This window comes from Trichomycterus rosablanca, chromosome 23 (assembly GCF_030014385.1).
Source record: "Trichomycterus rosablanca isolate fTriRos1 chromosome 23, fTriRos1.hap1, whole genome shotgun sequence".
NCBI classification, from domain to species: Eukaryota; Metazoa; Chordata; class Actinopteri; order Siluriformes; family Trichomycteridae; genus Trichomycterus; species Trichomycterus rosablanca.
Window position 1 is genome coordinate 9,061,520 of NC_086010.1, and position 22,922 is coordinate 9,084,441.

Here is a 22,922-nt window from a genome sequence, read left to right on the forward strand (position 1 = left end):
TGCTGGCACTGCTATTATTTTGAACAGCCTAATATTTATTTTTCTTAACTTTCTGTAAAGGATGAACACAAACTGGTTAAATTTTGTTAATGTTTTGATTTAGAATTGAAAGTGTAGTATTTTCAGTGCATTTGCATTTATGGAAATAAAAGTTATTATATTGACTTTGTGCTTTATTCTCTTTTTTTAAATCACTGCTATTTTTTTGAACACTACTGTATAATCTTGTGTTGGTTTATCTGTCATCTTTACTGTACTTACATCAATTTCTGTCCGGTTGGTCTTGTGTTCAGGTCCGGGAATAGCTGGATATCTAACGGCGGGCACGGGAGCTACGGTCCTTCCCAGCGTCCCCCCACCAGTAGACAATGACATAGGAGACCTGGGCTGAAAAAAAGAGCACTGAGACCGCATCACTTCCCCAAGAGCAGCGGCCTTCTCACCTCCAGGACTGAAAAAGGGACACTAGAAAGGTGGATAACTAGAAAAGACAAACACAGAAAGAGAGGGGTGAAGCATTCTGAACCCGGTGTACCTCCTTCCAGATGTGTGCGGCTGCATCTCAAAAAGTCTGCGGTGTCCCATCATAGCACTTGTCTTTAATGATTCCTTTGTTTCTGTTCAAATCTACTTTTCCTGTTTTGTTAGATTTTGTTTTTCTTTCTTTTGCTTTTTCCCACAGAAAAGAATTGTTTACTTTTTTATGAAAGTATTTTTTGAAGAAGGGAGGAAAGGCCTGTACGTAAAGATAGCTTTAGAAATCATACCCTTACTTCACTTTCATTCCTGCATCATGTCTTCTTTACCTTGTCTTGACTGAACAACCCGGTAGCTTCATCAGGCAAATACAGTAATTCCACATCTGTCCGTTTCAGTGTTATTTCAGACGGAAGGAAGGAATGAATGCTGATTCAAATTAAAGGAAAGAAAAGATTGAGCTTTGATCATCCCCAGCTGCAATCCATGTCTTTAAGGCTCGTGTCTTTGTGTCCAGATCCACGTTTCCTATCCTCTTGTCGTCTTCCTATTCCCTTTTCTGCCTTTCTTCACCCAGAATGCAAAAAAAACCACTCGATTATTTATACCTGAGTACTTAACCGTCTAGTGATTCTCACCACCTGAAAGAACAAGCTTCTGGAAAAGGACCCAGGAAAATGCTGACTCCAATTACAAATCCATGTGAGAGATTAGTGCAATTGTGAAACTGTCTATATAATATGCGTATATAAACTTTCTATATGGAATGTACAATTTAAAAAAATCAGTTGCACTTGTACATAAAATTTTAAGAATAAAAGGGAATCCACAGTCTTGTTTTTTTTCTTTATCACTTTCTAGCTGTTCACACAGAGACCTGAACTCAATGCTATGAACACCATTGGGAAGAATTGGAATGGCAGTTGCAAGCCTGGGCCTGTCCAGTGTACAATAATAAACACATAAACACACAAATAGGGCTCAGTTGTGTACAAGCAAGGTCTAGAAGATGATCAACTCGAACAGCAGCAATAGATGAGCGATCGTCTCTGACTTTACATCTACAAGGTGGACCAACTAGGTAGAAGTGTCTAATAGAGTGGACAGTGAGTGGACACGGTATTTATAAACTCCAGCAGTGCTGCTGTGTCTGATCCACTCATACCAGCACAACACACACTAACACACCACCACCATGTCAGTGTCACTGCAGTGCTGAGAATGATTTTTACCAATTACATTCCAAAAGCTTCGTTTACACTTGCAGCCGCTTTTATCCAAAGTGACTTACAATTATCATTAAACACAATTTAAGCAATTGAGAGATAAGGGCCTTGCTCTGGATCCCAACCGTGGCAGTTTTGGCAATGGTGGGGCTTGAACTGGCAACCTTATGATTACTGAGTATGAGTTCAGTACCTTAACCACTGAGCTACCACTGCAGCTCAACAAATTACATTTACAAGACTTCAGAACTGCATGCTCAGCTCATAAGTGGTGAGAAGAGCAGAAATACTAGGCTTAATACCATAAGTATATGGACATAAGTGTAACTAAGATCTAACACTGGTCCCATCAGAAAGCCACATTCCACACTAAGCATTCAGCCAATCAGATGCAGGCTTTCAAACGTAAACAGAGCTTTAAAATGCTCCAGAAATGAATGGCAGCTCGAAACTAAAGACACTGGACTAGTAATTGTAAGTTCACTGACTGGTGAAATTGCTCTGATTGTATAACTTCACCTACTTTTCTGGGCTTAAACAAATATGAGATTGACTAAAACAAAGTGGAAATAATCCTGTTGTGCTGCAATGAGTGGATAAGACACGGCAGCGCTGACGGAGTTTTTAAACACAACACTGTCACTGCTGGACTGAGAATAGTCCACCAACCAAAAATATATCCAGCCAACAGCGCCCCGTGGGCAGCGTCCTGTGAGTACTGATGAAGGTCTAGAAGATGGCCAACTCAAACAGCAGCAATAGATGAGCGATCGTCTCTGACTTTACATCTACAAGGTGGACCAACTAGGTAGGAGTGTCTAATAGAGTGGACAGTGAGTGGACACGGTATTTAAAAACTCCAGCAGCACTGCTGTGTCTGATCCACTCATACCAGCACAACACACACTAACACACCACCACCATGTCATTGTCACTGGAGTGCTGAGAATGATCCACCACCTAAATAATACCTGCTCTGTGGGGGTCCTGACCATTGAAGAACAGGGTGAAAGCAGTTGGGTTACATAATTAAACAACTGGAAACTTAATAATGAAAAGAAGATAATTTCATTCCAACAAAAGGGCAGTGGGTATAAGCTATTGAACATTCTTACAGACACCACTGGGAGTACTGTCTTCCAATTGTATATCTTGCAGTCCATCCTGTTCTACCATTTTACCGCTTAATAAAATAAGGTGTTTATTGCCTTCACCACTCACTGTGCTAACATGTTTTCAATACATAACCATCATTCAAATCAAATCAGTTTCCATTATGAGCTTCCAATGATATTTGCATTATTCACACCCATTTGCAGTTCGGTGCAATTCATCATTTATATTTAAAACAATACACTGCTTATATGTACTTCTTTCCCTGTGCTTCATTTATTTTTAGAAATCCAAACATTATACAGTAGACCCAAGGAGGGATTAAGGATAGTCTGGGCCCCTGGGCAAAGAGTTGTGATCAAGGGCCCTCTAATGGTATGCCCTGCTCTTCTCTAGGGCCCCCTGGTAGGGGCTCTCATAACCAGGGCCCTCTAAAAATATGCCCCCCTCTTTCCTAGGACCCCTAATAGCCAGAAGTCGAAGTCAGAGCAGTGCCACAACGCCTCATCCATTTTCATAAGGGGCCCAAAAGCATGGCTAGGGCCCCCAAGAGGCCCTGGGGTCAAAGTCCCTAATAGTCAGAGGATCCTTAAAATGGAGGGCCCTCGGAAATAAAAATATATTGTATCATAAATGTTGATAGGCATCGCAAAATGTTTTGGGCCAGGGCCCCCCCGGGGCCCCCTGACCTCAAGGGCCCCTGGGTGCTGGCCCCACTGGCCCGGTCAGTAATCCAGCCATGAGTAGACCCTTACGAATTTAATTGGTTCCAAAGGGCTGATCTTAAGTCAAAATGTTTGCTATTTTTCCCATAAGAAATAATGTAAACAGAATTAATCCGTGCCAGACCTCCCAAACCCCCCATACCTAACCTTTCTAATGTCTTAAATGCTCTTTTTTGTTATAAATACAAGTATATTTTCCCTTAATCCTAAATTATAGAATAGACATTCCTGTAATAAACAATAATAAACAATACACAGTAGTAGTACTGTACTGTACATAAAACACACACCACATTTCAGTACAGTACGTGTGCTGTACCATACACCATAATCAATTTCCTTCTTTTTTTATAAAATGTATCTACCAGAAACAACAATTACTCTCATATTTCTCTATTATTTCCTTCTTTATTTCAGTCGTGTTGTATTTTGTAGGTGTAATTGCAAGAAAGAAAGAATACTTTACTGAGCCGAATTCCTTCTTCTCTCTCACTCACTGTCCCCTCTGTCTGATACACAGTGACAGCTACTGGCAGGAGTAATTATACAACACACCAAATAGTGATTTGTTTGTTTTCTCACCACTGCACTTCCTCTGCACATTCTTTGGAGACATTTTAATATTGAATTTCACAAAATATAAAGAAAACACCGGAAAAACACCGTCCGCTGTCTGAATGTTCGCTCACTGTATATATATATATATGGGTCATTCTATAATTTGGGGTACATTTCACATCACCAAAAAGTACAAAAACAATGTTCTTTCTCAACAGAACAATCAGTGGTTCAAGTTAATATATTCCTTTAGTGTAACATATCCACTAGTTGCAAAGCTTAAATTTTTTTTTTATTTTATTTTAATTTTAAAGGGACAGTAGATGTAGACTACTAGGTAACTTAGTTGACAGGTAACATACTTGACAATTTCCCTATTTTGACCCATAACTTCAGTGGTAGACCTTGCCTGGCTGACCACATGTCATTTCTTGAACAGAGTAATGTGTAATTTGAACATACATTTGAATTAAAATTATTTAAAAAAATTTTAACCATAACAATGTATGTAACATAGTTGACGGTCAATTAATATACTCATTGACAATGTTCTATTATAGATAAAATATTTTTAAAAATAAGAGAACATTCACCACAGTTTGTTCAATATGCCCTCTACAGAGAAAAATGATATCATGTAATGCTGGTCACATAGTTTTAGAACAAACCATTTTTGAGTTGCTGAGTGGAGTTCTGTTAGTAACATAGTTGACAGAACTTTTGCGGACAATAATAAATAAATATATTTAAATTATTTAAAAGAGAAACTCAATTTAAAAAATATTATTTTTCTTTAGTATTTAAACTATTGAAATAAAAAAAAAAAATAGATGTTGTTGCCCTTAATAATTGTATTCATTATTTTGAAACCAAGGCCCTCAACTTAAAAAACAGACACAGCAAAAACTGTTCATTTAGGAACATCATGACAAATTTCAAGCTAAATGAAGCATAGGATGCACATAATGTTTTTGTGATATTACAACATGTTTTCCATTAATAGGTAAAATATGACATTTTTAAAGAAAATAGTTAGAATAAATATAATTATTATCATTGGACATGGAATGTACCCCAAATTATAGAATGACTCATATAGAGAGAGAGAGAGCGAGAGACGGTTGGAGTCAACTTGTTCGTGACGTCACGTGTTTCGCGAATTTCTGTTCGTAATCTGAAATTTGTTCGTACGTGAAGTTGAAAAAGATCGTTCGTAACCCGAAATGTTCGTATGGTAAATGGTTCGTAACTCAAGGGTCTACTGTACCTGCTTTTTAGATGTACTGTAATACAATTGACTGTACATACATTTGTAAGGAAGATTTCAATTCAATAATGATAAAATGATAAAAACAAATGCGTTTGTCTTTTATAGGTTTTTAAGGGTTCTAAAATCCTGCTGTATCAAAAAACATACACACATTATTCAACTTTGTAGCATGGCCTCCAAATTCCAAATAAACAATTTTATTAACCAGTTTTTAGTTGTAGTTGTACAGACTTGTTGTACAAAACGTCATATTGTTTATTCAGTCTATTTAATATTATACTAATTACTTATTTACATATTTTGTCAGTTAAGCTTTGACTATACAAATGCTTATTTGCTTGCCGTGCTAATTGCAGGCTTGGTGGTAGCACGCATGCGCAGAATGACACCGCTTTCGTTTCCAATGAAGATCAGTGGTGTTAGTGCGCATGCTCAGAAGTGTGCGGTCGTCTCCACCGTTTCCTGTTAGGTGGTGTAGATGGGAAAGATGGCAGAATTAAAGGCGCTGCTGGTTTGTGCAGGTACATTTAGTGTTATTGATAGCATGCAGGTGCAGATTAGCTGTATATAGTTGTAAATATTCTACAGCTTGTATCAGGGTTTGATGCTGTGTAGTGGTTAATTATGATGAGATGAGGATGAGTGTGTATCAGTGCTGCTGCTGCAATGAATGATCAGTCTGAACTGTTCATCTCTCTCTACAGTGATCACATCACTTCTCTACACTTCTACTGTTTCTGCTTTTGTAGAAGATCTCGATGACACGTAAGTAAACATTAATTTACCTTCTGATTCCTAACATCCATGTTGCTAACCTGGATTACTTTGTACAAAGCTCTGTTTGACCTGTCATAGTTGTAACATTTAAATACCCTGAAATTTAAAGATCACTGACATGAACAAGACACATCAGCATAAATCATCTTGCAATAATGAAGCTTAACTGGTTTGGATTGAAATCCTTTGTTGGTTTTATCTACAACATGCTTAATATTTCATTTGCAGCCAGCAGGAAGCATAAAGCTACACTGCTAGGGCAGTGGTAGCACAGTGGTTAAGGTACAGGACTAGTAATCAGAAGGTTGCTGGTTCAAGCCCCACATCAGCCACTGTTGGGCCCTTAAGCAAGGCCCTTAACCTTGCTTTAGCATCTGCGAAATGCTAAAAATGTAAATGTAATGCTTTGATCAAAAGAATGCACAGGATGATGGGTACAAACCTCTGCCAGGTTGTCACTGTTGGGACCTTGACAATGCTTGCATTGTGTTTGGTCACAGTTGTAAGGTGCTTAGTAAATAAGTAAATGTACTGTATATTGCAAATATAGATTGGTCAAATATTTAAGACAAAAATTTACCACAGTCATACCACAGTTTAATACCAGTTGTATCATATTGCAAAGCTTTGGTGTGCAATTTGACCAACAGCCGCTTTAAATGGACTTGTAACTTTGAGATCCTCTTTTGGGAGACAGAGCTTGTACATACCAGATGGATTTAATTAATTAAACAGGGACAACAGAAATGCATCAGTGCCCATTCATTTAGGTTTAGTCTTTAATTTTACTGTTGCAGCAATGGTTAAGGTACAGGACTAGTAATCAGAAGGTTGCTTTCAAGCCCCGCATCAGCCAGCTTGCCACTGTTGGGCCCTTGAGCAAGGCCCTTAACCCTCAGTTGCTTGCTATGTATACTGTCTCAATTGTAAGTCGCTTTGGATTAATGCAAAAAATGTAAATGTAATGCTTTGATCAAAAGAATGCACAGGATGATGGGTACAAACTTCTGCCAGGTTGTCACTGTTGGGACCTTGACAATGCTTGGATTGTGTTTGGTCACAGTTGTAAGGTGCTTAATAAATAAACAAGGGCTGGGTAATCTGGAAAATGTACTGTATATAGATATGCAGATATAGATTGGACAAATATTTAAGACAAAGATTTACCACAGTCATACCACAGTGTAATACCTGTTGTTTCTTATTGCAAAGCTTTGGTGTGCAATTTGGCACACATCCGCTTTAAATGTGGTTGTAACTTTGAGATCCTTTTTTGGGAGATGGATGGATGGATGGATGGATGGATTAGGTAGGTAGGTAGGTAGGTAGGTAGGTAGATAGATATTCTTTATTGATCCTTTGCAGGAAATTTCTTTGTTACAGCAGCTCACATCAGACAACAACAATTTCTTGTGTACATACAACATTCACGTACAGTAAAGAAACAAGCAATAAGAATAAAAATGTACAGTATGGTACTATATACGTGTAAACACTTTTTATGGTGTATGCATAGCATACAAAAATTGGTATTTATTGAGGTATGTAAACATTGGTTTAATGGTGCATGGATAGCATACAAAAAGTGGGTATTTATTATAAATGATTAGGAATAATTTGGATTATTATGAATTGTTAAACAGTCTGATTGCAGTTATCAGAAAAGATTTCCTGTAGCGTTCAGTCCTACATTTAGGAGGAATCAGTCTGTGACTGAAGGTGCTCTGTCGAAACACCTCCAGGGTATGAAGTGGGTGTGAATGGTTAGTGATTATGGAGTTAAGCTTTATTTATTTATATAGATGTATTTAATTAATTAAACAGGGACAACAGAAATGCATCAATGGTGTCCATTCATTTAGGTTTAGTCTTTAATTTTCCTGTTGCAGCAGCCACTATGAACTATAAGGTTATAAAGTTTGCTATAGGACAAGGGCTGGGTAATCTGGAAAAAAGTACTGTATACTGCAGTTGGCAATATTGCCAAAATCTATCAAGGTATAGATTAGACAAATATTTAGTGCAAAGATTTACCACAGTCATGCCACAGTCCAATACCGGTTGTTTCTTATTGCAAAGCTTTGACTGGAATTTTAAACTTTGAGGTGTCTACGGTAAGATATGTAATTTATTTGGTAGCATTGTTGTTCAGTTTGACCCATTCCTCCTGGCATAATGTGTAATTCATAGAGGTTAGACTTGCAATTTAGTAGGGATGCAACGATACACTCTACCCATGATGCGATGCGATTCATGATACTGGGTTCATGATACGACTTTTTTCCCCGTTTTTCTTTTTAACAAAATAAATTGAAGACAAATTATGACAAATTTTCCTTTTATTATTTCTCTTTTATTTTTGAAGTAGGTACAAACTATGCAAAACAATCCTCACATAAATAAATTTTGCTGGAAAATTCCGAACCTGGCAACCCTGTAGTGACGTCAACCAGGCGAGGTGAATAGCGCCAGTGCCCTCTGCTGTTTAAAGTGAACATCGATTCATTATACGTGTAAACCGAACCACCACCTCTATTATCTATAATATACCATAATATTTTATTTTAGTTTTACCTGTGAGCACTTCAACTCAGTCAACTGCTGATAATGATTTGGGTCATAACAAAGTCATTCAGGTCTTAATGCTGCTCATATCTGCTGCATTCAATATGTGTACTACCCATCAGCTCAACCACCAGTGTGCCGCTATTAATTTAAATGACCTTCTTAACCAGACAACAACTTTATTGTTGGTTATTGATTATTGATATATTTAGTAATCATTATCATTCCCAGTACATATTCAATTCTTACTTTGTTCTCTGTATGTGTTCTTTAAACTCGATGTCTAAAGACACTGCTTTTAATGAGCATTTATTCACAGTGCCTCTATATGTATGTATGTCTTCTTTAGGTTCAAAGACAACAGGATGGATGACGTCTGGCTGGTGGATGTGAGTGGATGTTTTCTTTGTTATTACACATTTACACACTCGCCTGTTGGTAGCACATTGTGGATGTGTCTATGTTGTTATAAAGCAAAGAATGATGAATGAATGAGGTTTAAATCGAGGACTCATCCAGCAGTTTCCTGTGGATCTGCACTACATCCCCAAGTGATGAGTAGCAGTAAATGCTGCTTTCCGGGATCAGATGTGGATTGTGTGTTTACAAAATCAGAACAAATGAGAGCAGCATTATTAAATAAGTGATAAGTGTTCCATGCATAACTACAATATATAATAAAAAATATATGGACACTTTACCCCCTATTTGGGACCATAGTGTTTAAAAATGTGTGCCAACGTAGTCAACATGGCATTTGTGAGTTTGGTCATTGATGTTGGATGACTACGTGGCATAGTGGCTTGGTGGGTAGCACTGTCACCTCACAGCAAGAAGGTTCTGGGTTTGATTTCCAGGTGGAGTAGACTCACCGTGTCTTTGTAAGGATGGAGCAAAGGTAAAACAGACAGTGAATGAATGAATGTCGGATGACAAGGTCTGCAAGCAATTGGACACCAATGTGTTTTTCTTTGCATCAAACTATGTCCTTATAGAATCTGGTTTGTGCCTAGAGGTGCATTCATGCTGGAAAGAGAAGAACCTTTTAAAATTCATATTATTTAGTAACAGGTGTGGCTAAAACACCCAAACTCTGCAGTAAAAAAGGGGCGTCCATATACTTTTGGTCATATAGTGTGTTACTGTATAGTGGTGAGTAGTTTAGGTTGTGCTGGATGATGTGATTTTTCTTTTGGGTTTTGTACAGTTCTATGCCCCTTGGTGTGGATACTGTAAAAAGCTCGAACCCATCTGGCACGAGGTGGGAGCTGAGCTAAGGAATTCTGGATCCCCTGTCCGAGTGGGCAAGATGGACGGCACTGCCTATACTGGTAAGTTGGGGTTCATTCTTTAGTCTTTCCCTTAACTTTTGATATTTTTTATTCAGTTAGGGCCAAAAGTCTGGGACACACAGTGAAATTTTATAATTCCTGTGGACTGTGGACAGCTTTGTGCCAAATATGATTTTACAACATTCCATAGAGCATCATGTGATGTTACTGAATGCAGTTCCAGTTCTATTCAAAATGAATGATAGGGTGTAGGTCTGTTACTATGGAGGAAAGTCCATGACAGTTAACACTCGTTGATCTTTTTTTGGTCTTCAAGTAGTAGCGCCAAGCTTTAAGGTGTGTTTTGGGTCACTATCCTTCTGCAATATGACCCCTCCTCTTCAATGATCCAAACCATGATGTGGGTCTTCTTCTTTGTCAGGGTGTTGTTGATTCTGCCGGATGCCCAACCTCAGTAGGCAAAGCACCCCCAAACTTAAATATTTCCATACTGTGGTATCAGTCTCTCATGTTCTTCCCCTGACAAACCCTTGGGCTACTGTCGAAAATCTGAAACTTAGATTCATCATACTTGTCCATTGGAGTCGCTCTATTTATTAGACACATTCTGTATCTGTGCAGAAGTTGCTGTTCTCTCACTCTTAATGGCGTGGTCACTATTGGTCTGCCTGATCATGGTTTGGATGCAAATGATCAGATTTGTGGCATTTTACAGACCTGGGTACACTTGGCACCCTTCAGTTTAGCCATATTTGGACACATAGAGGGTTGGTCTTGGTTTAGAGTAGAATAGAATGTCTTTATTTGTCATATATACATATACAAATGTACAGTACAATGAATTTCTTTCTTCGCATTTCAGAGGGGTCAGAGCGCAGGGTCAATATGGCCATTGTATGGCAGAGAGAGGTTAAGGGTCTTGCTCAAGGGCCCAACAGTGGCTGCATGGCAGAGCTTGGATCCGAACTTTCAACCTTTGAATTGATAGTCCAAAGCTCTACCCACTAGGCTACCACTGTCCCACTGCCTCTTAGAAGAACCTGCCACAGTGCTACATAGTATGAAATTTTTATGTCATTTTTATATTCGGTGAACAATAGCTGCAAATATATTAAATTAAACAAGCTTCAAATCATGTTGTTTACGTTTTAATAGACAGGATGAGACTTAGTGCCAAATAGTGCCAAATACTTCGAAGTTCTGAAATTCATGTTCATTTTCTTTTAAATATGTACCTTTTCCTTCAAGTTATTCTATTAAATATTTGATTTGTAATGAAAACACTGTAATGAATTTAAAAAATGCTAAAAAAAAAAAAAATTGAAGCATTACCATTAGTGGATTTTGGGCCCCTATTGTTTTTTTTTCCATTAAGCTCCATGTTTTGTTTTGTTTATTTCTAAAAAGTATGGAATACATTCTACCTAGAATATCCATTGATTATATAGATATGTCTTAAGTTGGTGTGTGTTTGAATGATTAAATATTCTTATTCGAACAGGTGTTGCTTCGGAGTTTGGAGTACGAGGATACCCCACGATAAAGCTGTAAGTATTGTAAGAGAAAAAGGTTCATTTACACTAGACATATTAATACATAATCAATTACTACTTAGAAAATGTAGATGTATTCTGCTACAATAGAATGTAGGATGTGTACGTGGTGTACGTGATAAGAAGTGCGTCAGTTGCATTGTATGACCTCCAAAGCCTAGTTCGAGCTGATGTAGAACAGCTCCTGTGTTAAGTGTGGGATCTTCTACTGTCCTACAAGGTCACAGAGAACAGTATAAAAAGATGTCTAATTTATCATTTGTGATCGCATCCACTGAGCCTCTGTGTGAGACTCGGTCTGTGTGATCCTTCACTGCAGAAAAGATGTAAACTTTTATACTCACAATCCAGTCTTTGAGGTATTTTATTTTATTTTTTCTATGCATTTTCTCCCCTTTTCTCCCCCTTTAGCGTGTCCAATTGCCCAATTGCATCATGCTTCCTCTCCGCCTATGCCGATCCCTGCTCTAACCCACGCTCCCTCCAACACGTGGGCAGCAAGCCGTATGCATCTTATCACCCACACATTGATGAGTGTTGTGCCACCTAGCGTTGTGTACGGAGAGACACACCCTAAGAGCACTCTTTCCTCATCTCTGTGTAGGCGCCTCTAATCAGCCAGCAGAGGTCGTAATTGCACCAGTTTGACCCCATCCGGCTTAGTCCCGCCCATCTGAACAACAGGCCAATCGTTGTTCATGTGGCCGCTCAGCCTCAGCCGGCAAGGCAGAGCTGAGATTCGATACGATGTATTCGAGATCCCAGCTCTGGTTGCAGCGTGTGTTTTAACCGCTGCGCCACCTGAGCGGCTTTTGAGGTATTTTATTAAGGGGTTTTCTACCACAGAATTCACGACAGTTCCAGATCAGGGTGGGACGGGCCAGGTTTTTGCTTGCTAGGTAAAGTTGAGCCTGTAGTGAGCCTGTGTCCACTGTATGGGCCGGTTTGGTCTTCTGTTGTTGTAGCCTATTACCCTCAGTTTCAACATGTTATGTGTTCTAAGATACCTTTCTGCTTACCGTATTAGGACGGCTTGGATTATACTATATTGTTCATTTAATCCAACCTGGCCATATCCTCAGACCTCTCACAACAAGATGTTTCCACCTGCAGAACTGCCACTTGCTGCACCCTTTCTGTAGAAGCTCTAGGGATTGTTGTGTCTCTAAAATCCCACGATCCCAAGATCAGCAACCACTCAATGTAAACATTAGCTAAAGCCCTTGACTTGCATCTGATTGTATGCATTTTGCTTCAGTCTTATGAACAGCTTTAAAATAATAACAAGAATAAGCAGGTGCACAGACGTTCCTAATAAAGTTTCTTTAATTTAAAAATTCCTTCAGAATTCTCTCTTATACAATCACTAATTAATCTCTAGTGGTTACTGTACGCTCCTTTCACAATGGTTCCAGAGATGATTGTGTGATCTTTGTGTGAAAAGGTGGTGTTATCTACACCGAACAGAGTGAGTATCCCAGGAGGCAGTTTCCATGGGACCCAAGTCTGTATTAATAGAGAAATAAGGTGTGATGCAATGAATCCCAGAGGCCACACATATACACACACACCTATAGAGTTAATTTTGTCCTGAAAGTTAGAAAGTTAGAAAGTGAATTACATTCTATCACCAATTAATTCCCCTTGGTGAGATGAATACATATTTATATCCAGACATACAATGCGGTATGTGGTTTAGGACACAGCGTCTATTTTACACATTTCTGAGATGCATCTAGTCTAGTATAAAGTGGATGGAAAAAATAAGCTTTATATCATTATGGCTTTAGTAGCAGCTGTGCAGGAACGAATTGTAGCAACATAAGGAGTGAGGAGGAACTCTGGCAACCTCTTTTGCCCAGACATGAACTATTGTAGCCTTGTGCAACCACTTTTTAAATAGCTGAGACTAGTTTGGCTTTAATTGGCTGTTTAAAAAAAGCAATCTGACCCCTAACACAGGTCATTTTTTCTAGGCTACTGATTTGCACTCACACACACACACAAAGGCCAAAAGAAAAAACACAGGAGTTCTATACAGACAGTAGTTAACAATACAGTGTACCCACTCACTAACTGACCAGCTTATAGATAGATAGATAGATTCAACTTTATTGTCATTGCTCAGTACAGGTACAAGGCAACGAAATGTAGTTTCTACCAGCATCTACCAGAAGTGCAAAATAGTAGCATTGTGCAAAAAAACTGAGAATATCAGTAAACATATGTCTATGATTAATATAAATATAAGTTATAACTATAGCTATTTACATATATAGAATTATATCTAGGTACATAGTACTATATACATAATAGCAATAATAACAATAAGCATATGAATAAAAAATGGGTATGTATTATAATAATAGTAGTAGTAATAATAAGATTAGTTAGGTATACATTATAATTATAACAGTAATGATAATAAAGATTAGTTAGGTATACATTATAATTATAACAATAATGATAATAAAGATTAGTTAGGTATACATTATAATTATAACAGTAATGATAATAAAGATTAGTTAGGTATACATTATAATGATAACAGTAATGATAATAAAGATTAGTTAGGTATACATTATAATTATAACAGTAATAATGATAAAGATTAGTTAGGTATACATTATAATTATAAGAGTAATGATGTTAGGTATATATTAGTAATAAAAGTAATAGTAATAAAGATGTGTAAATAATAACTATACAGCTGTAACTATAACTATATAAGGATGGTGAAAAATAATTATAACTATACATATACGTATATGTATGATGGTTGTGTAAACTGCAGGTGCTAATGATAAATAATTACAACAGTCCAGTGTGCAGTCCGGGGTGATGGTAAAGTGCAGATGCAATGATTATTTATTAAATTATTTATCCCCTATTTGCCCCTTCCTCAATTTCTTATGCTTAAAACACCCACCTGCTACAGTGGTGTAACATATTACAGAACTATTTGAGATTTTCTTGTCATGTTTGTTGTTAGTGATATTTCATCACAGCCCCAGTTGGCTGGTGGTGTCAGTGGGACTTTGTGATTAGAATCTGCAGTGGGAATACTAGCGGGGCATGTTTTTAATATCTAAACCTCTGGGAGCCTCATTCAGACTCATTAAATCTCCTGAGAAATGTTTGTGTTTGTTTGTAACCTTAGCAAATCTCCTTCATGAGTGTACGATGCAATTCCACCCAAGCAGTTACAGAAGTTAGAGTTTATGACTGTGATGAGGTTTATGAGATGATGCAAAAGGTGGAAGGAATGAGGCTTGTCCATTCAGTGAAATTCACAAAAGTCTACCACTAACCTGTAAAAATTCAACATTCTCTCAAACCCCTTTAAAAATCATATGATACTAATAAAATCTATGAGCTGTATAAAAGCACTTCTAATTTTAAGTACATAACATTAGTTGTGGCTAAACCACCCAGACTCGGGCGGCACGGTGGCTCAGTGGATAGCACTGTCGCCTCACAGCAAGAAGGTCCTGGGTTCGATCCCCAGGTGGGTTGGTCCAGGTCCTTTCTGTGTGGAGTTTGCATGTTCCCGTGTCTGCGTGGGTTTCCTCCAGCAGCTTTGGTTTCCTACCACAGTCTGAAGACATGCAAGTGAGGTGAATTGAAGATACAAAATTTTCCATGACTGTGTTTGGAGTTAAAACTTGTGAACCGATGAACCTTGTCAAGTCAAAATTCAAGTCAAGTCAAGTTTATTTATATAGCGCTTTTTACAATAGACATTGTCTCAAAGCAACTTTACAGAATCCAAGAGCAACAGACCAAAAACCCGTGTTGAGCAAGCCGAGGGCGACAGTGGCAAGGAAAAACTCTTAAACCCTTAAAATTACAGGAAAACTTGAGAGGAACCAGACTCAGCATGGACCATCCTCATTGGGTGGCCTGGAGAATAATTAGAATATATAGGATTTACAAATCATTCACACACAAAATTAAAATGAACTAAAAGTTATAACTACCAAAAAATAATTGGAGTTCTTCATTATTCAGTCCAGTCAGTGATAAAGTCTGTTGTGTAGCGAGTAACTACCGTTTCTGTCATGAATTTAACCAAAGTGTAAAACATGATGTTAAAATCCTAATAAACAAACAAACAAAAAACACCCAGATAGGTGTCCACATACTTTTGGCCACATTGTGTACTTTATTGCTTAATAGATGCCCTTTTAGCCTAAAAATATCAAACAATAATACACTGATGATGTGTTTTTGTTCTTTTTCTCTCAGACTAAAGGGGGAGCTGGCGTACAACTACAAGGGTCCGAGAACGAAGGATGACATCATCGAGTTTGCTAATAGAGTGGCAGGGTGAGCAATTCATTCATTCTCTTGACTGTTTCCAGGCACTTTAATTCTCCTTTTATTTTTAACATCAAACAATATTGCAGCATTTAGAATGGTTACGCAGGGCATTTGGGTGGTGCTGTGGTGGCTAGCCCATCATCAGAGACCAGAGAGGTTTGAGTGGTACTACCAGCCTGGTTAAGGCTCTTAACAGACACTGTCGTCCAGGGCAGATGATGGAAAAGCCTGATGGTAAAGTCACTTCCTTGCCACTGCAACACTGACAGCGTTGTCTGGTTGTGATACTTGCATGAACGGCAATTGAACACAGAGCAAGGTCTTTTGTTCACGTCTTTTCATAAGTGTCCACCACTGGCTGGTGTAATAAAGCACTTGGGTTGGAGGAGGTGTGTGCTAGGTTGCTGCCCTCCTTGTCAGGGGGCGCCAGAGTGCAAAGAAATTGAATACCACTGATTAGGGACAATGCAAAAACATGATTGTCATGTCTGGTACTGTCTGGTAACCACCCATTATTGGATGGTGAATAACAGGCTGCAATACAGCAGGAGTTAAAAAAATCAACCCAAGTATTGCAAATGTTTTTTACACTTGGCAAAGATGGGAAAACACAGACTTATGGGAAAACCGTATTAATTAATGATAGAATAGAATGCCTTTGTCATATATACATATACAGATGTACAGTACAACAAAATTCTTTCTTCACATATCCCAGCTTGTTTTTGGAAGCTGGGGTCAGAGTGCAGGGTCAGCCATTGTACCGGGCCCCTGGAGCTTAAGGGTCTAGCTCAGGGGTGGGCAATTACATTTTCCAAGGGGCCACGTAAGAAACTGGGACTGTTGTGGAGGGCCGAACCAATAAGGTGAACTTAATTATGCTCAATATTAATTTTATCTCTTTATTTACATTTACATTACATTTTCAGCATTTAGCGTCAACGTCTTTATCCAAAGCGACTTACATTACAGTTACAGTATACAGTCCAAGCAATTGAGGGTTAAGGGCCTTGCTCAAGGGCCCAATAGCAGCAACCTGGCAGTGGTGGGGCTCGAACCAGCAACCTTGTATTTACTAGTCCAGTACCTTAAGCACTAGACTACAACTGCCCACTCTTTATGAGAAGCAGTAAATTGTACAGTTCTAATAAGTTGTTAATGTTTAGATGTTACAATCAGAAAATTAGAAGTAGGCAGAGAGAAAAACATCAGCATTATTTTACTATTTAAACAAACAAATACAAAAAAAAAAAGTGCAGGTTTTTAAACTATTTTGTTTTGAGTCTAATTACCACATTTGTTTTTCAGTCCTTTGTTATTGTTGGATATTATTTTTAAAATCTCAAAGCTGGTCCTGACTGCTTCAGTTCTGGATGTGTTAAACTTTATAAAAAGTCCTTGTTGCTTTTGCAGTTTAGTTAGTGAAGCTTCAGGTGTGACGCTCTGCATCGTTCATGTTGTTGTATTTCTGTTTAGTACCGCGATTTAAAGCCTAAATTGTGATCCTTAACCAGCGTTACATCTGACTTTAATGAATAAATACTTCAGAAGTTCATGTCTTGTTAAAAACTCGACCGTCAGTCACACTCAGTTCTGTTCGCATTACGGTGAAGCTGATACACTCTCGCACACGTAAATCGAAACTTACGGAAATGTAAAGACACAGCAAAATCAATCCTGTTGTAATGCATGTGTGATGTACATTTATTTACGTCTGATTTTTAATTGCCTCGAACCTCATGCGGGGCGGTTAGGGATGTGTCGCGGGCCGGATGTGGCCCGCGGGCCGTACAATGCCCAGGTCTGGTCTAGCTCAAGGTCCCAACAATGGCTGCATAGCAGAGCTGGGATTTGAACTCTTAACCTTTCAGTTGATAGCCCAAACCGCTATCCACTAGGCTACCACTGTCCCTATATAAAGCCTATATATAAATTAAATCCCTATAACTTGTCCAAAATGTTGTTGTTACCGGGTGATATTACAACGTTCATTCTAGTGCAAACACTACAATAGGTTGCCAGTAATTATTACATTCAATCTGTGCTGTCCAACCCTAACTTAAACTATTAAGTTTGTACAAAACAGAGACCTGGCAACCCCATTAACGAGTACTGTCAGGATTCGGAACAAAACATTGAGAACACATCGTGGTAGCTCAGCAATTAAGGTACAGAATTGTTTATTGGATTGAATTGGTTCAGGTCCACAAACTTCCAAGTAGACACTTTCTAGTCTCCCTTGCTGACAGTTCCACTTCTGTCCACTAGATGTCAATGCAGCTTCGTAGATTGATGCGACAACGGTCTTGTTCAAAATGGACACAGGAAAGGTCACAATAATGTTAATACCTCAGAACTCTGGCTAATATAAAGTTATTTTACTTTCTAGTGTTCAGAAATGTTGAATTTACCCCCAAGTATCGTACAGTTGGCTGCGAATGATTACCAACCTAGATTTAATCCTCGTCTCTAGTCCCTCTCTGTAAAAAGCTTCCTCCTGATACTCTGATTATCTTCCACCTCGCATAAACATGAACTGACTACACTAAATTCTCCCGCAGGCATGAGAGATTGAGTAAATATGTGAGTGTATTGCCCTGTGATGGATGTCACACCGTCCAGGTGTGTCTCTGCCTTGCGATATCAGCCAAGCTGTTCTTGGGTGCAACACCCGCTTCCAAACTGCCTCTGAAAGTCAAGTCAAGTACTTCATAAATCGAGACATCATGACCGAGCAGCAGCACACAAGACTAAGCTCGCTATATCAGTTGTTGGCTGAAGGGGGATAAATCACTTAATCACTGGTCTCTGGAGCAGTGAAAATGCATGTTATGGAGTCATTACTGCCTCTTCATGTTATGCCATTCTGATGAATAATTTGGCCTTGGAGGTTGCTTGGAAATTCTACTGTTTGCTACCATAGTGCCAACTGTAAAGTGTTGCGGAGTAGACATAATGGTTCTAGTGTGTTTAAAAAGTTTGGACTGGGCCCCTATGCTTTACCAAAAGCAAATCTCTAAGCTACATTATACACTGACCGTGTCCCTTGCCATCTACACTCTCAACCTGCACTATTTGGCCAAAAGTATGTGAGCACCTTTCAGATCATTATTGAGGTCAGGTGTTGTGGCCACATCCATTGCTAACAGGTGTAAAACGTTTTCAGCTATTTGTTGAGAGTTTGGGAAAGGTCCTTTACTGTTTACGGCAAGGCCCGTTAAGGGATGGTTTTATAAAAGATACTCCAACAGCAGGCACAGATCCCTGGCATGTCAATTAAACACCCTTGGGTTGTATATAAATGTCAATTATATGCCCAGATCCTTTCACCTATTAGAGCCTGATTCTACAAATGCTTCTAAATGGAATAAGCCCAAATTCTGTAAAGGATTTTTATAGCTGCAAGGGGGTGGGTGGGTTAAATAGTAATGTCCATTCTGGATATTCTGAGAAGAATATTCAACCAGCTCAGGGTGAGATTTACACATACTTTAGGCCAGGGTTGAGAACCAATTTTGTAATAAAGTGTGAAAGCGGTAAAAACACGCGCTGGAACCATGTATTCGAGATCCCAGCTCTGCCTGCCGGCTAAGGCTGAGCGGCCACATGAACAACGATTGGCCCGTTGTTCAGATATGGGCGGGTCTAAGCCGGATGGGCTCTCTCTTCCATGACTGGTGCAATTACGACCTCTGCTGGCTGATTGATGGCGCCTGCACAGAGATGAGAAAAGAGTGCTCTCAGGGTGTGTCTCTCCGTACACAACGCTGAGCTGCACTGCACTGCACTGCACTGCGCTCGACAAAGTGCAGGTGATAAGATGCGTACGGCATGTTGCCCACGTGTCAGAGGGAGCGTGGGTTAGCTTTGTCCTCCTCAATCAGAGCAGGGATTGGCATTGGTGGAGAGGAAGCATGACGCAATTGGACGCGCTAAAAAGGGAGAAAGTGTGAGGTTCTGGCTTGGAGACAACTTTTCTAATTCATTTTGGTGTGCTTGGATTTTTCTCTGTGTAAAAATCAACTGAATAGAGGGGAAAATGCTTCAAGTTAACCAACTTATAGACTGTTTTGGACCATATCAAACGAAATGTAGGTGTGAATACACCCTAAATCAGCAGTTATGTTCTAAAGTCTAGAAAAGCCCTCCTGGTATATCATTTTGGACACCTTGTGTCTCTGGACATTCACTTGTACTCTGTAAAGCCTCATTTTTACTGTGTTTAATGGGACATTAAAACAATAAGCTTGACAGCACTGTGCACCAGTTAGCCTAGTGTAGAAACTGAGAGTTGACATGTGAAAACATCTGTTATTTTCCTTGCCATGATCATCGTCCCTCTGTGGGGTTGAAGTGTAAGACAAACATCTGATTTGTTTGTTTGTAGACCCTCTGTGCGTTCCCTCCCGAGCAGACAGATGTTCCAGCACATTCTAAAGAGGCATGATGTGCTGTTTGTGTACATTGGAGGAGAGTCAACACTCAAGGTAAGTCCACAGGGTCCTCTCATGGGCAGGATGTATAGTTGGGGGAACAGTTTGTGAAGGGAGGGGTAGATTTGTTCCCCTAGTTATTTTCTTGTACTTTTTCTTTACAGTTTCACAGAAAATAAGTGCAGTAGATTTCCAGTTCAAATGATCACACCCCTGGTTTAGTACTGTGTAGATTACAACCTTTAATCTGTTTGGACGTGACCCTATCAGCTTTGCCAGTTAGATTGGGGAATACTTGGGCATTTTTCATTGCAGAATTGTTCGACTGCAGTCTCAGATTTTGTGCTGACCGGCAATGCAAGTACATCTACAGATTTTTATCGGATTACGGTCAGGGCTCAATAGCATTCACTTTGGATAAAAGCATCTGCTAAATGCCAGAAATTTACACAAACTGCAAAAATGTGAACGATTAAAGTCAAGTCAAATAAAGGTATGGGCATACTTACTATGAAATGTAATATTAAGTAAGCAGAATCAGTAAGAGACTTTAAAAGTGCATTGAAGTTCATTTTTTGGAACCATCATTGGAATTTAATTTAAAAATCAGTGTTTGAGCGAATAATAATAAGTATGTGCTCAGTTGATTTTTGCTTTTTTTACATGGTCAAAGAATTTGGACGCCCCACCATGACCTTGTTGGACATTCCATTTCAAACTATGAGCATTAATATGGAGCATTATTATGAAAACTGTGCAACAAGGGGGGTATAATTGAAGTATATGTACCTATCAGCTGCAGTAAACTGGATTATATGATATGTATGGTGGGTGGTTACTGTGGCTATTAAAAAAATGGTTGTTAGTTTTTACAGAGTAAGATCTTATTAAACACAGTTGAAGGCCTAATTGGAGTAAATTGGGCAAGAAGGGCTTTGTTAGAAATAGGATGTCTTCAGCTATGTAATATAGTACCTAGGGATGTAATGATACACTCTACCCACGATGCGATGCGATTCACGATACTTGGTATACGATACGATTTTTTCCAGATTTTTTTTAAACAAAATTAAATTGAAGACAAATTATGACAAAGTTTTCATTTTTCTTTAAAATAAATAAATAAATAAAATACTGTATTTATCTAAATAATTAATGCCATTTTATTTCTGAGGTAGGTACAAACTCTGCAAAACAATGCTGCACATTCCTTTTTTTGTGTAAAAAAAACTGAAATGAAATAAATCCCACATTAAATAAATTAATGAATAATACAAATAAAGAAAGTATACTCACATAACTAAATTCCGAACCTGGCAACCCTGTAGTGACGTCAACCAGGCGAGGTGAATAGCGCCAATTCCCCCCTGCTGTTTAAAGTGAATATCGATTCATTATACATTTATACCGATTTGAATCGTTACACATGTGAATCGATTTTTAACTGTCTTGTGGTGCATCGTTACATCCCTAATAGTAACACATTCTGACATGCTGTTTGTGATTGCAGGAGAAGTACACAGAAGTGGCCTCTGAACTTATTGTTTACACCTACTTCTTCTCAGCCTCGGAGGAGGTCTTACCAAAGGTGAGATTTGATAAGAGTATACAGTATATAACAGTATAATAACAATAGATTTTATTATAAAATGAATGGCTTTTAATTTTGAATGTGATGGTTTTGTATTATATCACCTTTAATTATCTTTTTAATGATTTTGGATCTGATCTGAGGTTCGACCCCCTTTCCCTCCCAACACACACAATTTTTGCATGACGCAATGTTGCTGATAAACAGTGAGATTATATTGCACTATATTGCACTTAATAGTGCACTACAAGTTTTTAGTGAGGGATATTTCTGGACTGCTGGCAAGCCATTCTAGCACCTTTACTTGTTCACTTCAAACCATGTTTTTAATGGACTTTGCTTGGTGCACATGTCCTTCCCTAACTGTTGCCACAGTTGGCAGCATAATAATTCCCCTTAGGTAATAACACTTATGAGAGGTGTAGTCGGGCAGTTTTTACGCCGGATTCCCTTTCTGACGCAACCCATCCCACCCACCAGGAAATTGGCCGATCACGTCCATGCATATGCCCAACCAGTCAATAGAGATTTAAACCTCAGATTTCAGTAGTAGTAGGCTAGCAAAATTTTGCCCTGTGCCATCTGACCACCTACACGATGCTATACATGGCATCACAAAGGTACTCAGATTTTTTAAAAAGATGTTTTGAGAGTACTTGAAAGTCATCCAGTAGATCACGAAAAAAAATAAAAGTGGCCATAGAGAATAAAATGCTGATTCAGTAAAAGTATCCTGCATCAAAGTACGCCTGCGCCCGACAAACATGACTTATTTACACTTTTTTTTATTCCTAAAGCATGTGACTTTGCCTGAACTGCCTGCCGTGGTCGTGTTCAAGGACGGCTCTTACTTCACCTACGATGGTAAGTCATGAATCATTCTAACAGAACTAATATGCAGTGTATAATAAAATAATCTATTAAAGGACTGAATGTGAAAGCCGGGGATATTAACAACGACTTTTGGCTTTTGATTATTTATACTGTTAAGACTTAATGAAAAATCACTCCAGATTCTA

At 38.7% G+C, this 22,922-nt stretch overlaps 2 protein-coding genes across 4 annotated transcripts in view; both read left to right on the forward strand.

The window, feature by feature from the left end:
• LOC134300939 (dnaJ homolog subfamily C member 13-like) overlaps positions 1-1,308 on the forward strand; it is a 78,419-nt gene extending 77,111 nt beyond the window's left edge. For 2 of the 3 annotated variants that reach the window (XM_062985418.1, XM_062985419.1), the window contains one exon: positions 294-1,308. In XM_062985418.1, coding sequence (XP_062841488.1) covers positions 294-391 — 98 coding nt within the window. In that variant the 3' untranslated portion in view covers positions 392-1,308. The remainder of the gene's footprint in view (positions 1-293) is intronic. The other variant, XM_062985420.1, reaches the window with a different exon arrangement.
• A 4,509-nt stretch (positions 1,309-5,817) lies between these two features.
• The window catches only part of tmx3b (thioredoxin related transmembrane protein 3b), a 61,199-nt gene continuing 44,094 nt past the window's right edge, over positions 5,818-22,922 (forward strand). The window contains exons 1-9 of the mRNA XM_062985350.1: positions 5,818-5,890; positions 6,074-6,134; positions 9,061-9,100; positions 9,919-10,042; positions 11,505-11,550; positions 15,805-15,885; positions 20,267-20,366; positions 21,823-21,900; positions 22,701-22,767. Of these exons, the coding sequence (XP_062841420.1) occupies positions 5,848-5,890; positions 6,074-6,134; positions 9,061-9,100; positions 9,919-10,042; positions 11,505-11,550; positions 15,805-15,885; positions 20,267-20,366; positions 21,823-21,900; positions 22,701-22,767 (640 nt within the window). The 5' untranslated portion in view covers positions 5,818-5,847. The remainder of the gene's footprint in view (positions 5,891-6,073; positions 6,135-9,060; positions 9,101-9,918; positions 10,043-11,504; positions 11,551-15,804; positions 15,886-20,266; positions 20,367-21,822; positions 21,901-22,700; positions 22,768-22,922) is intronic.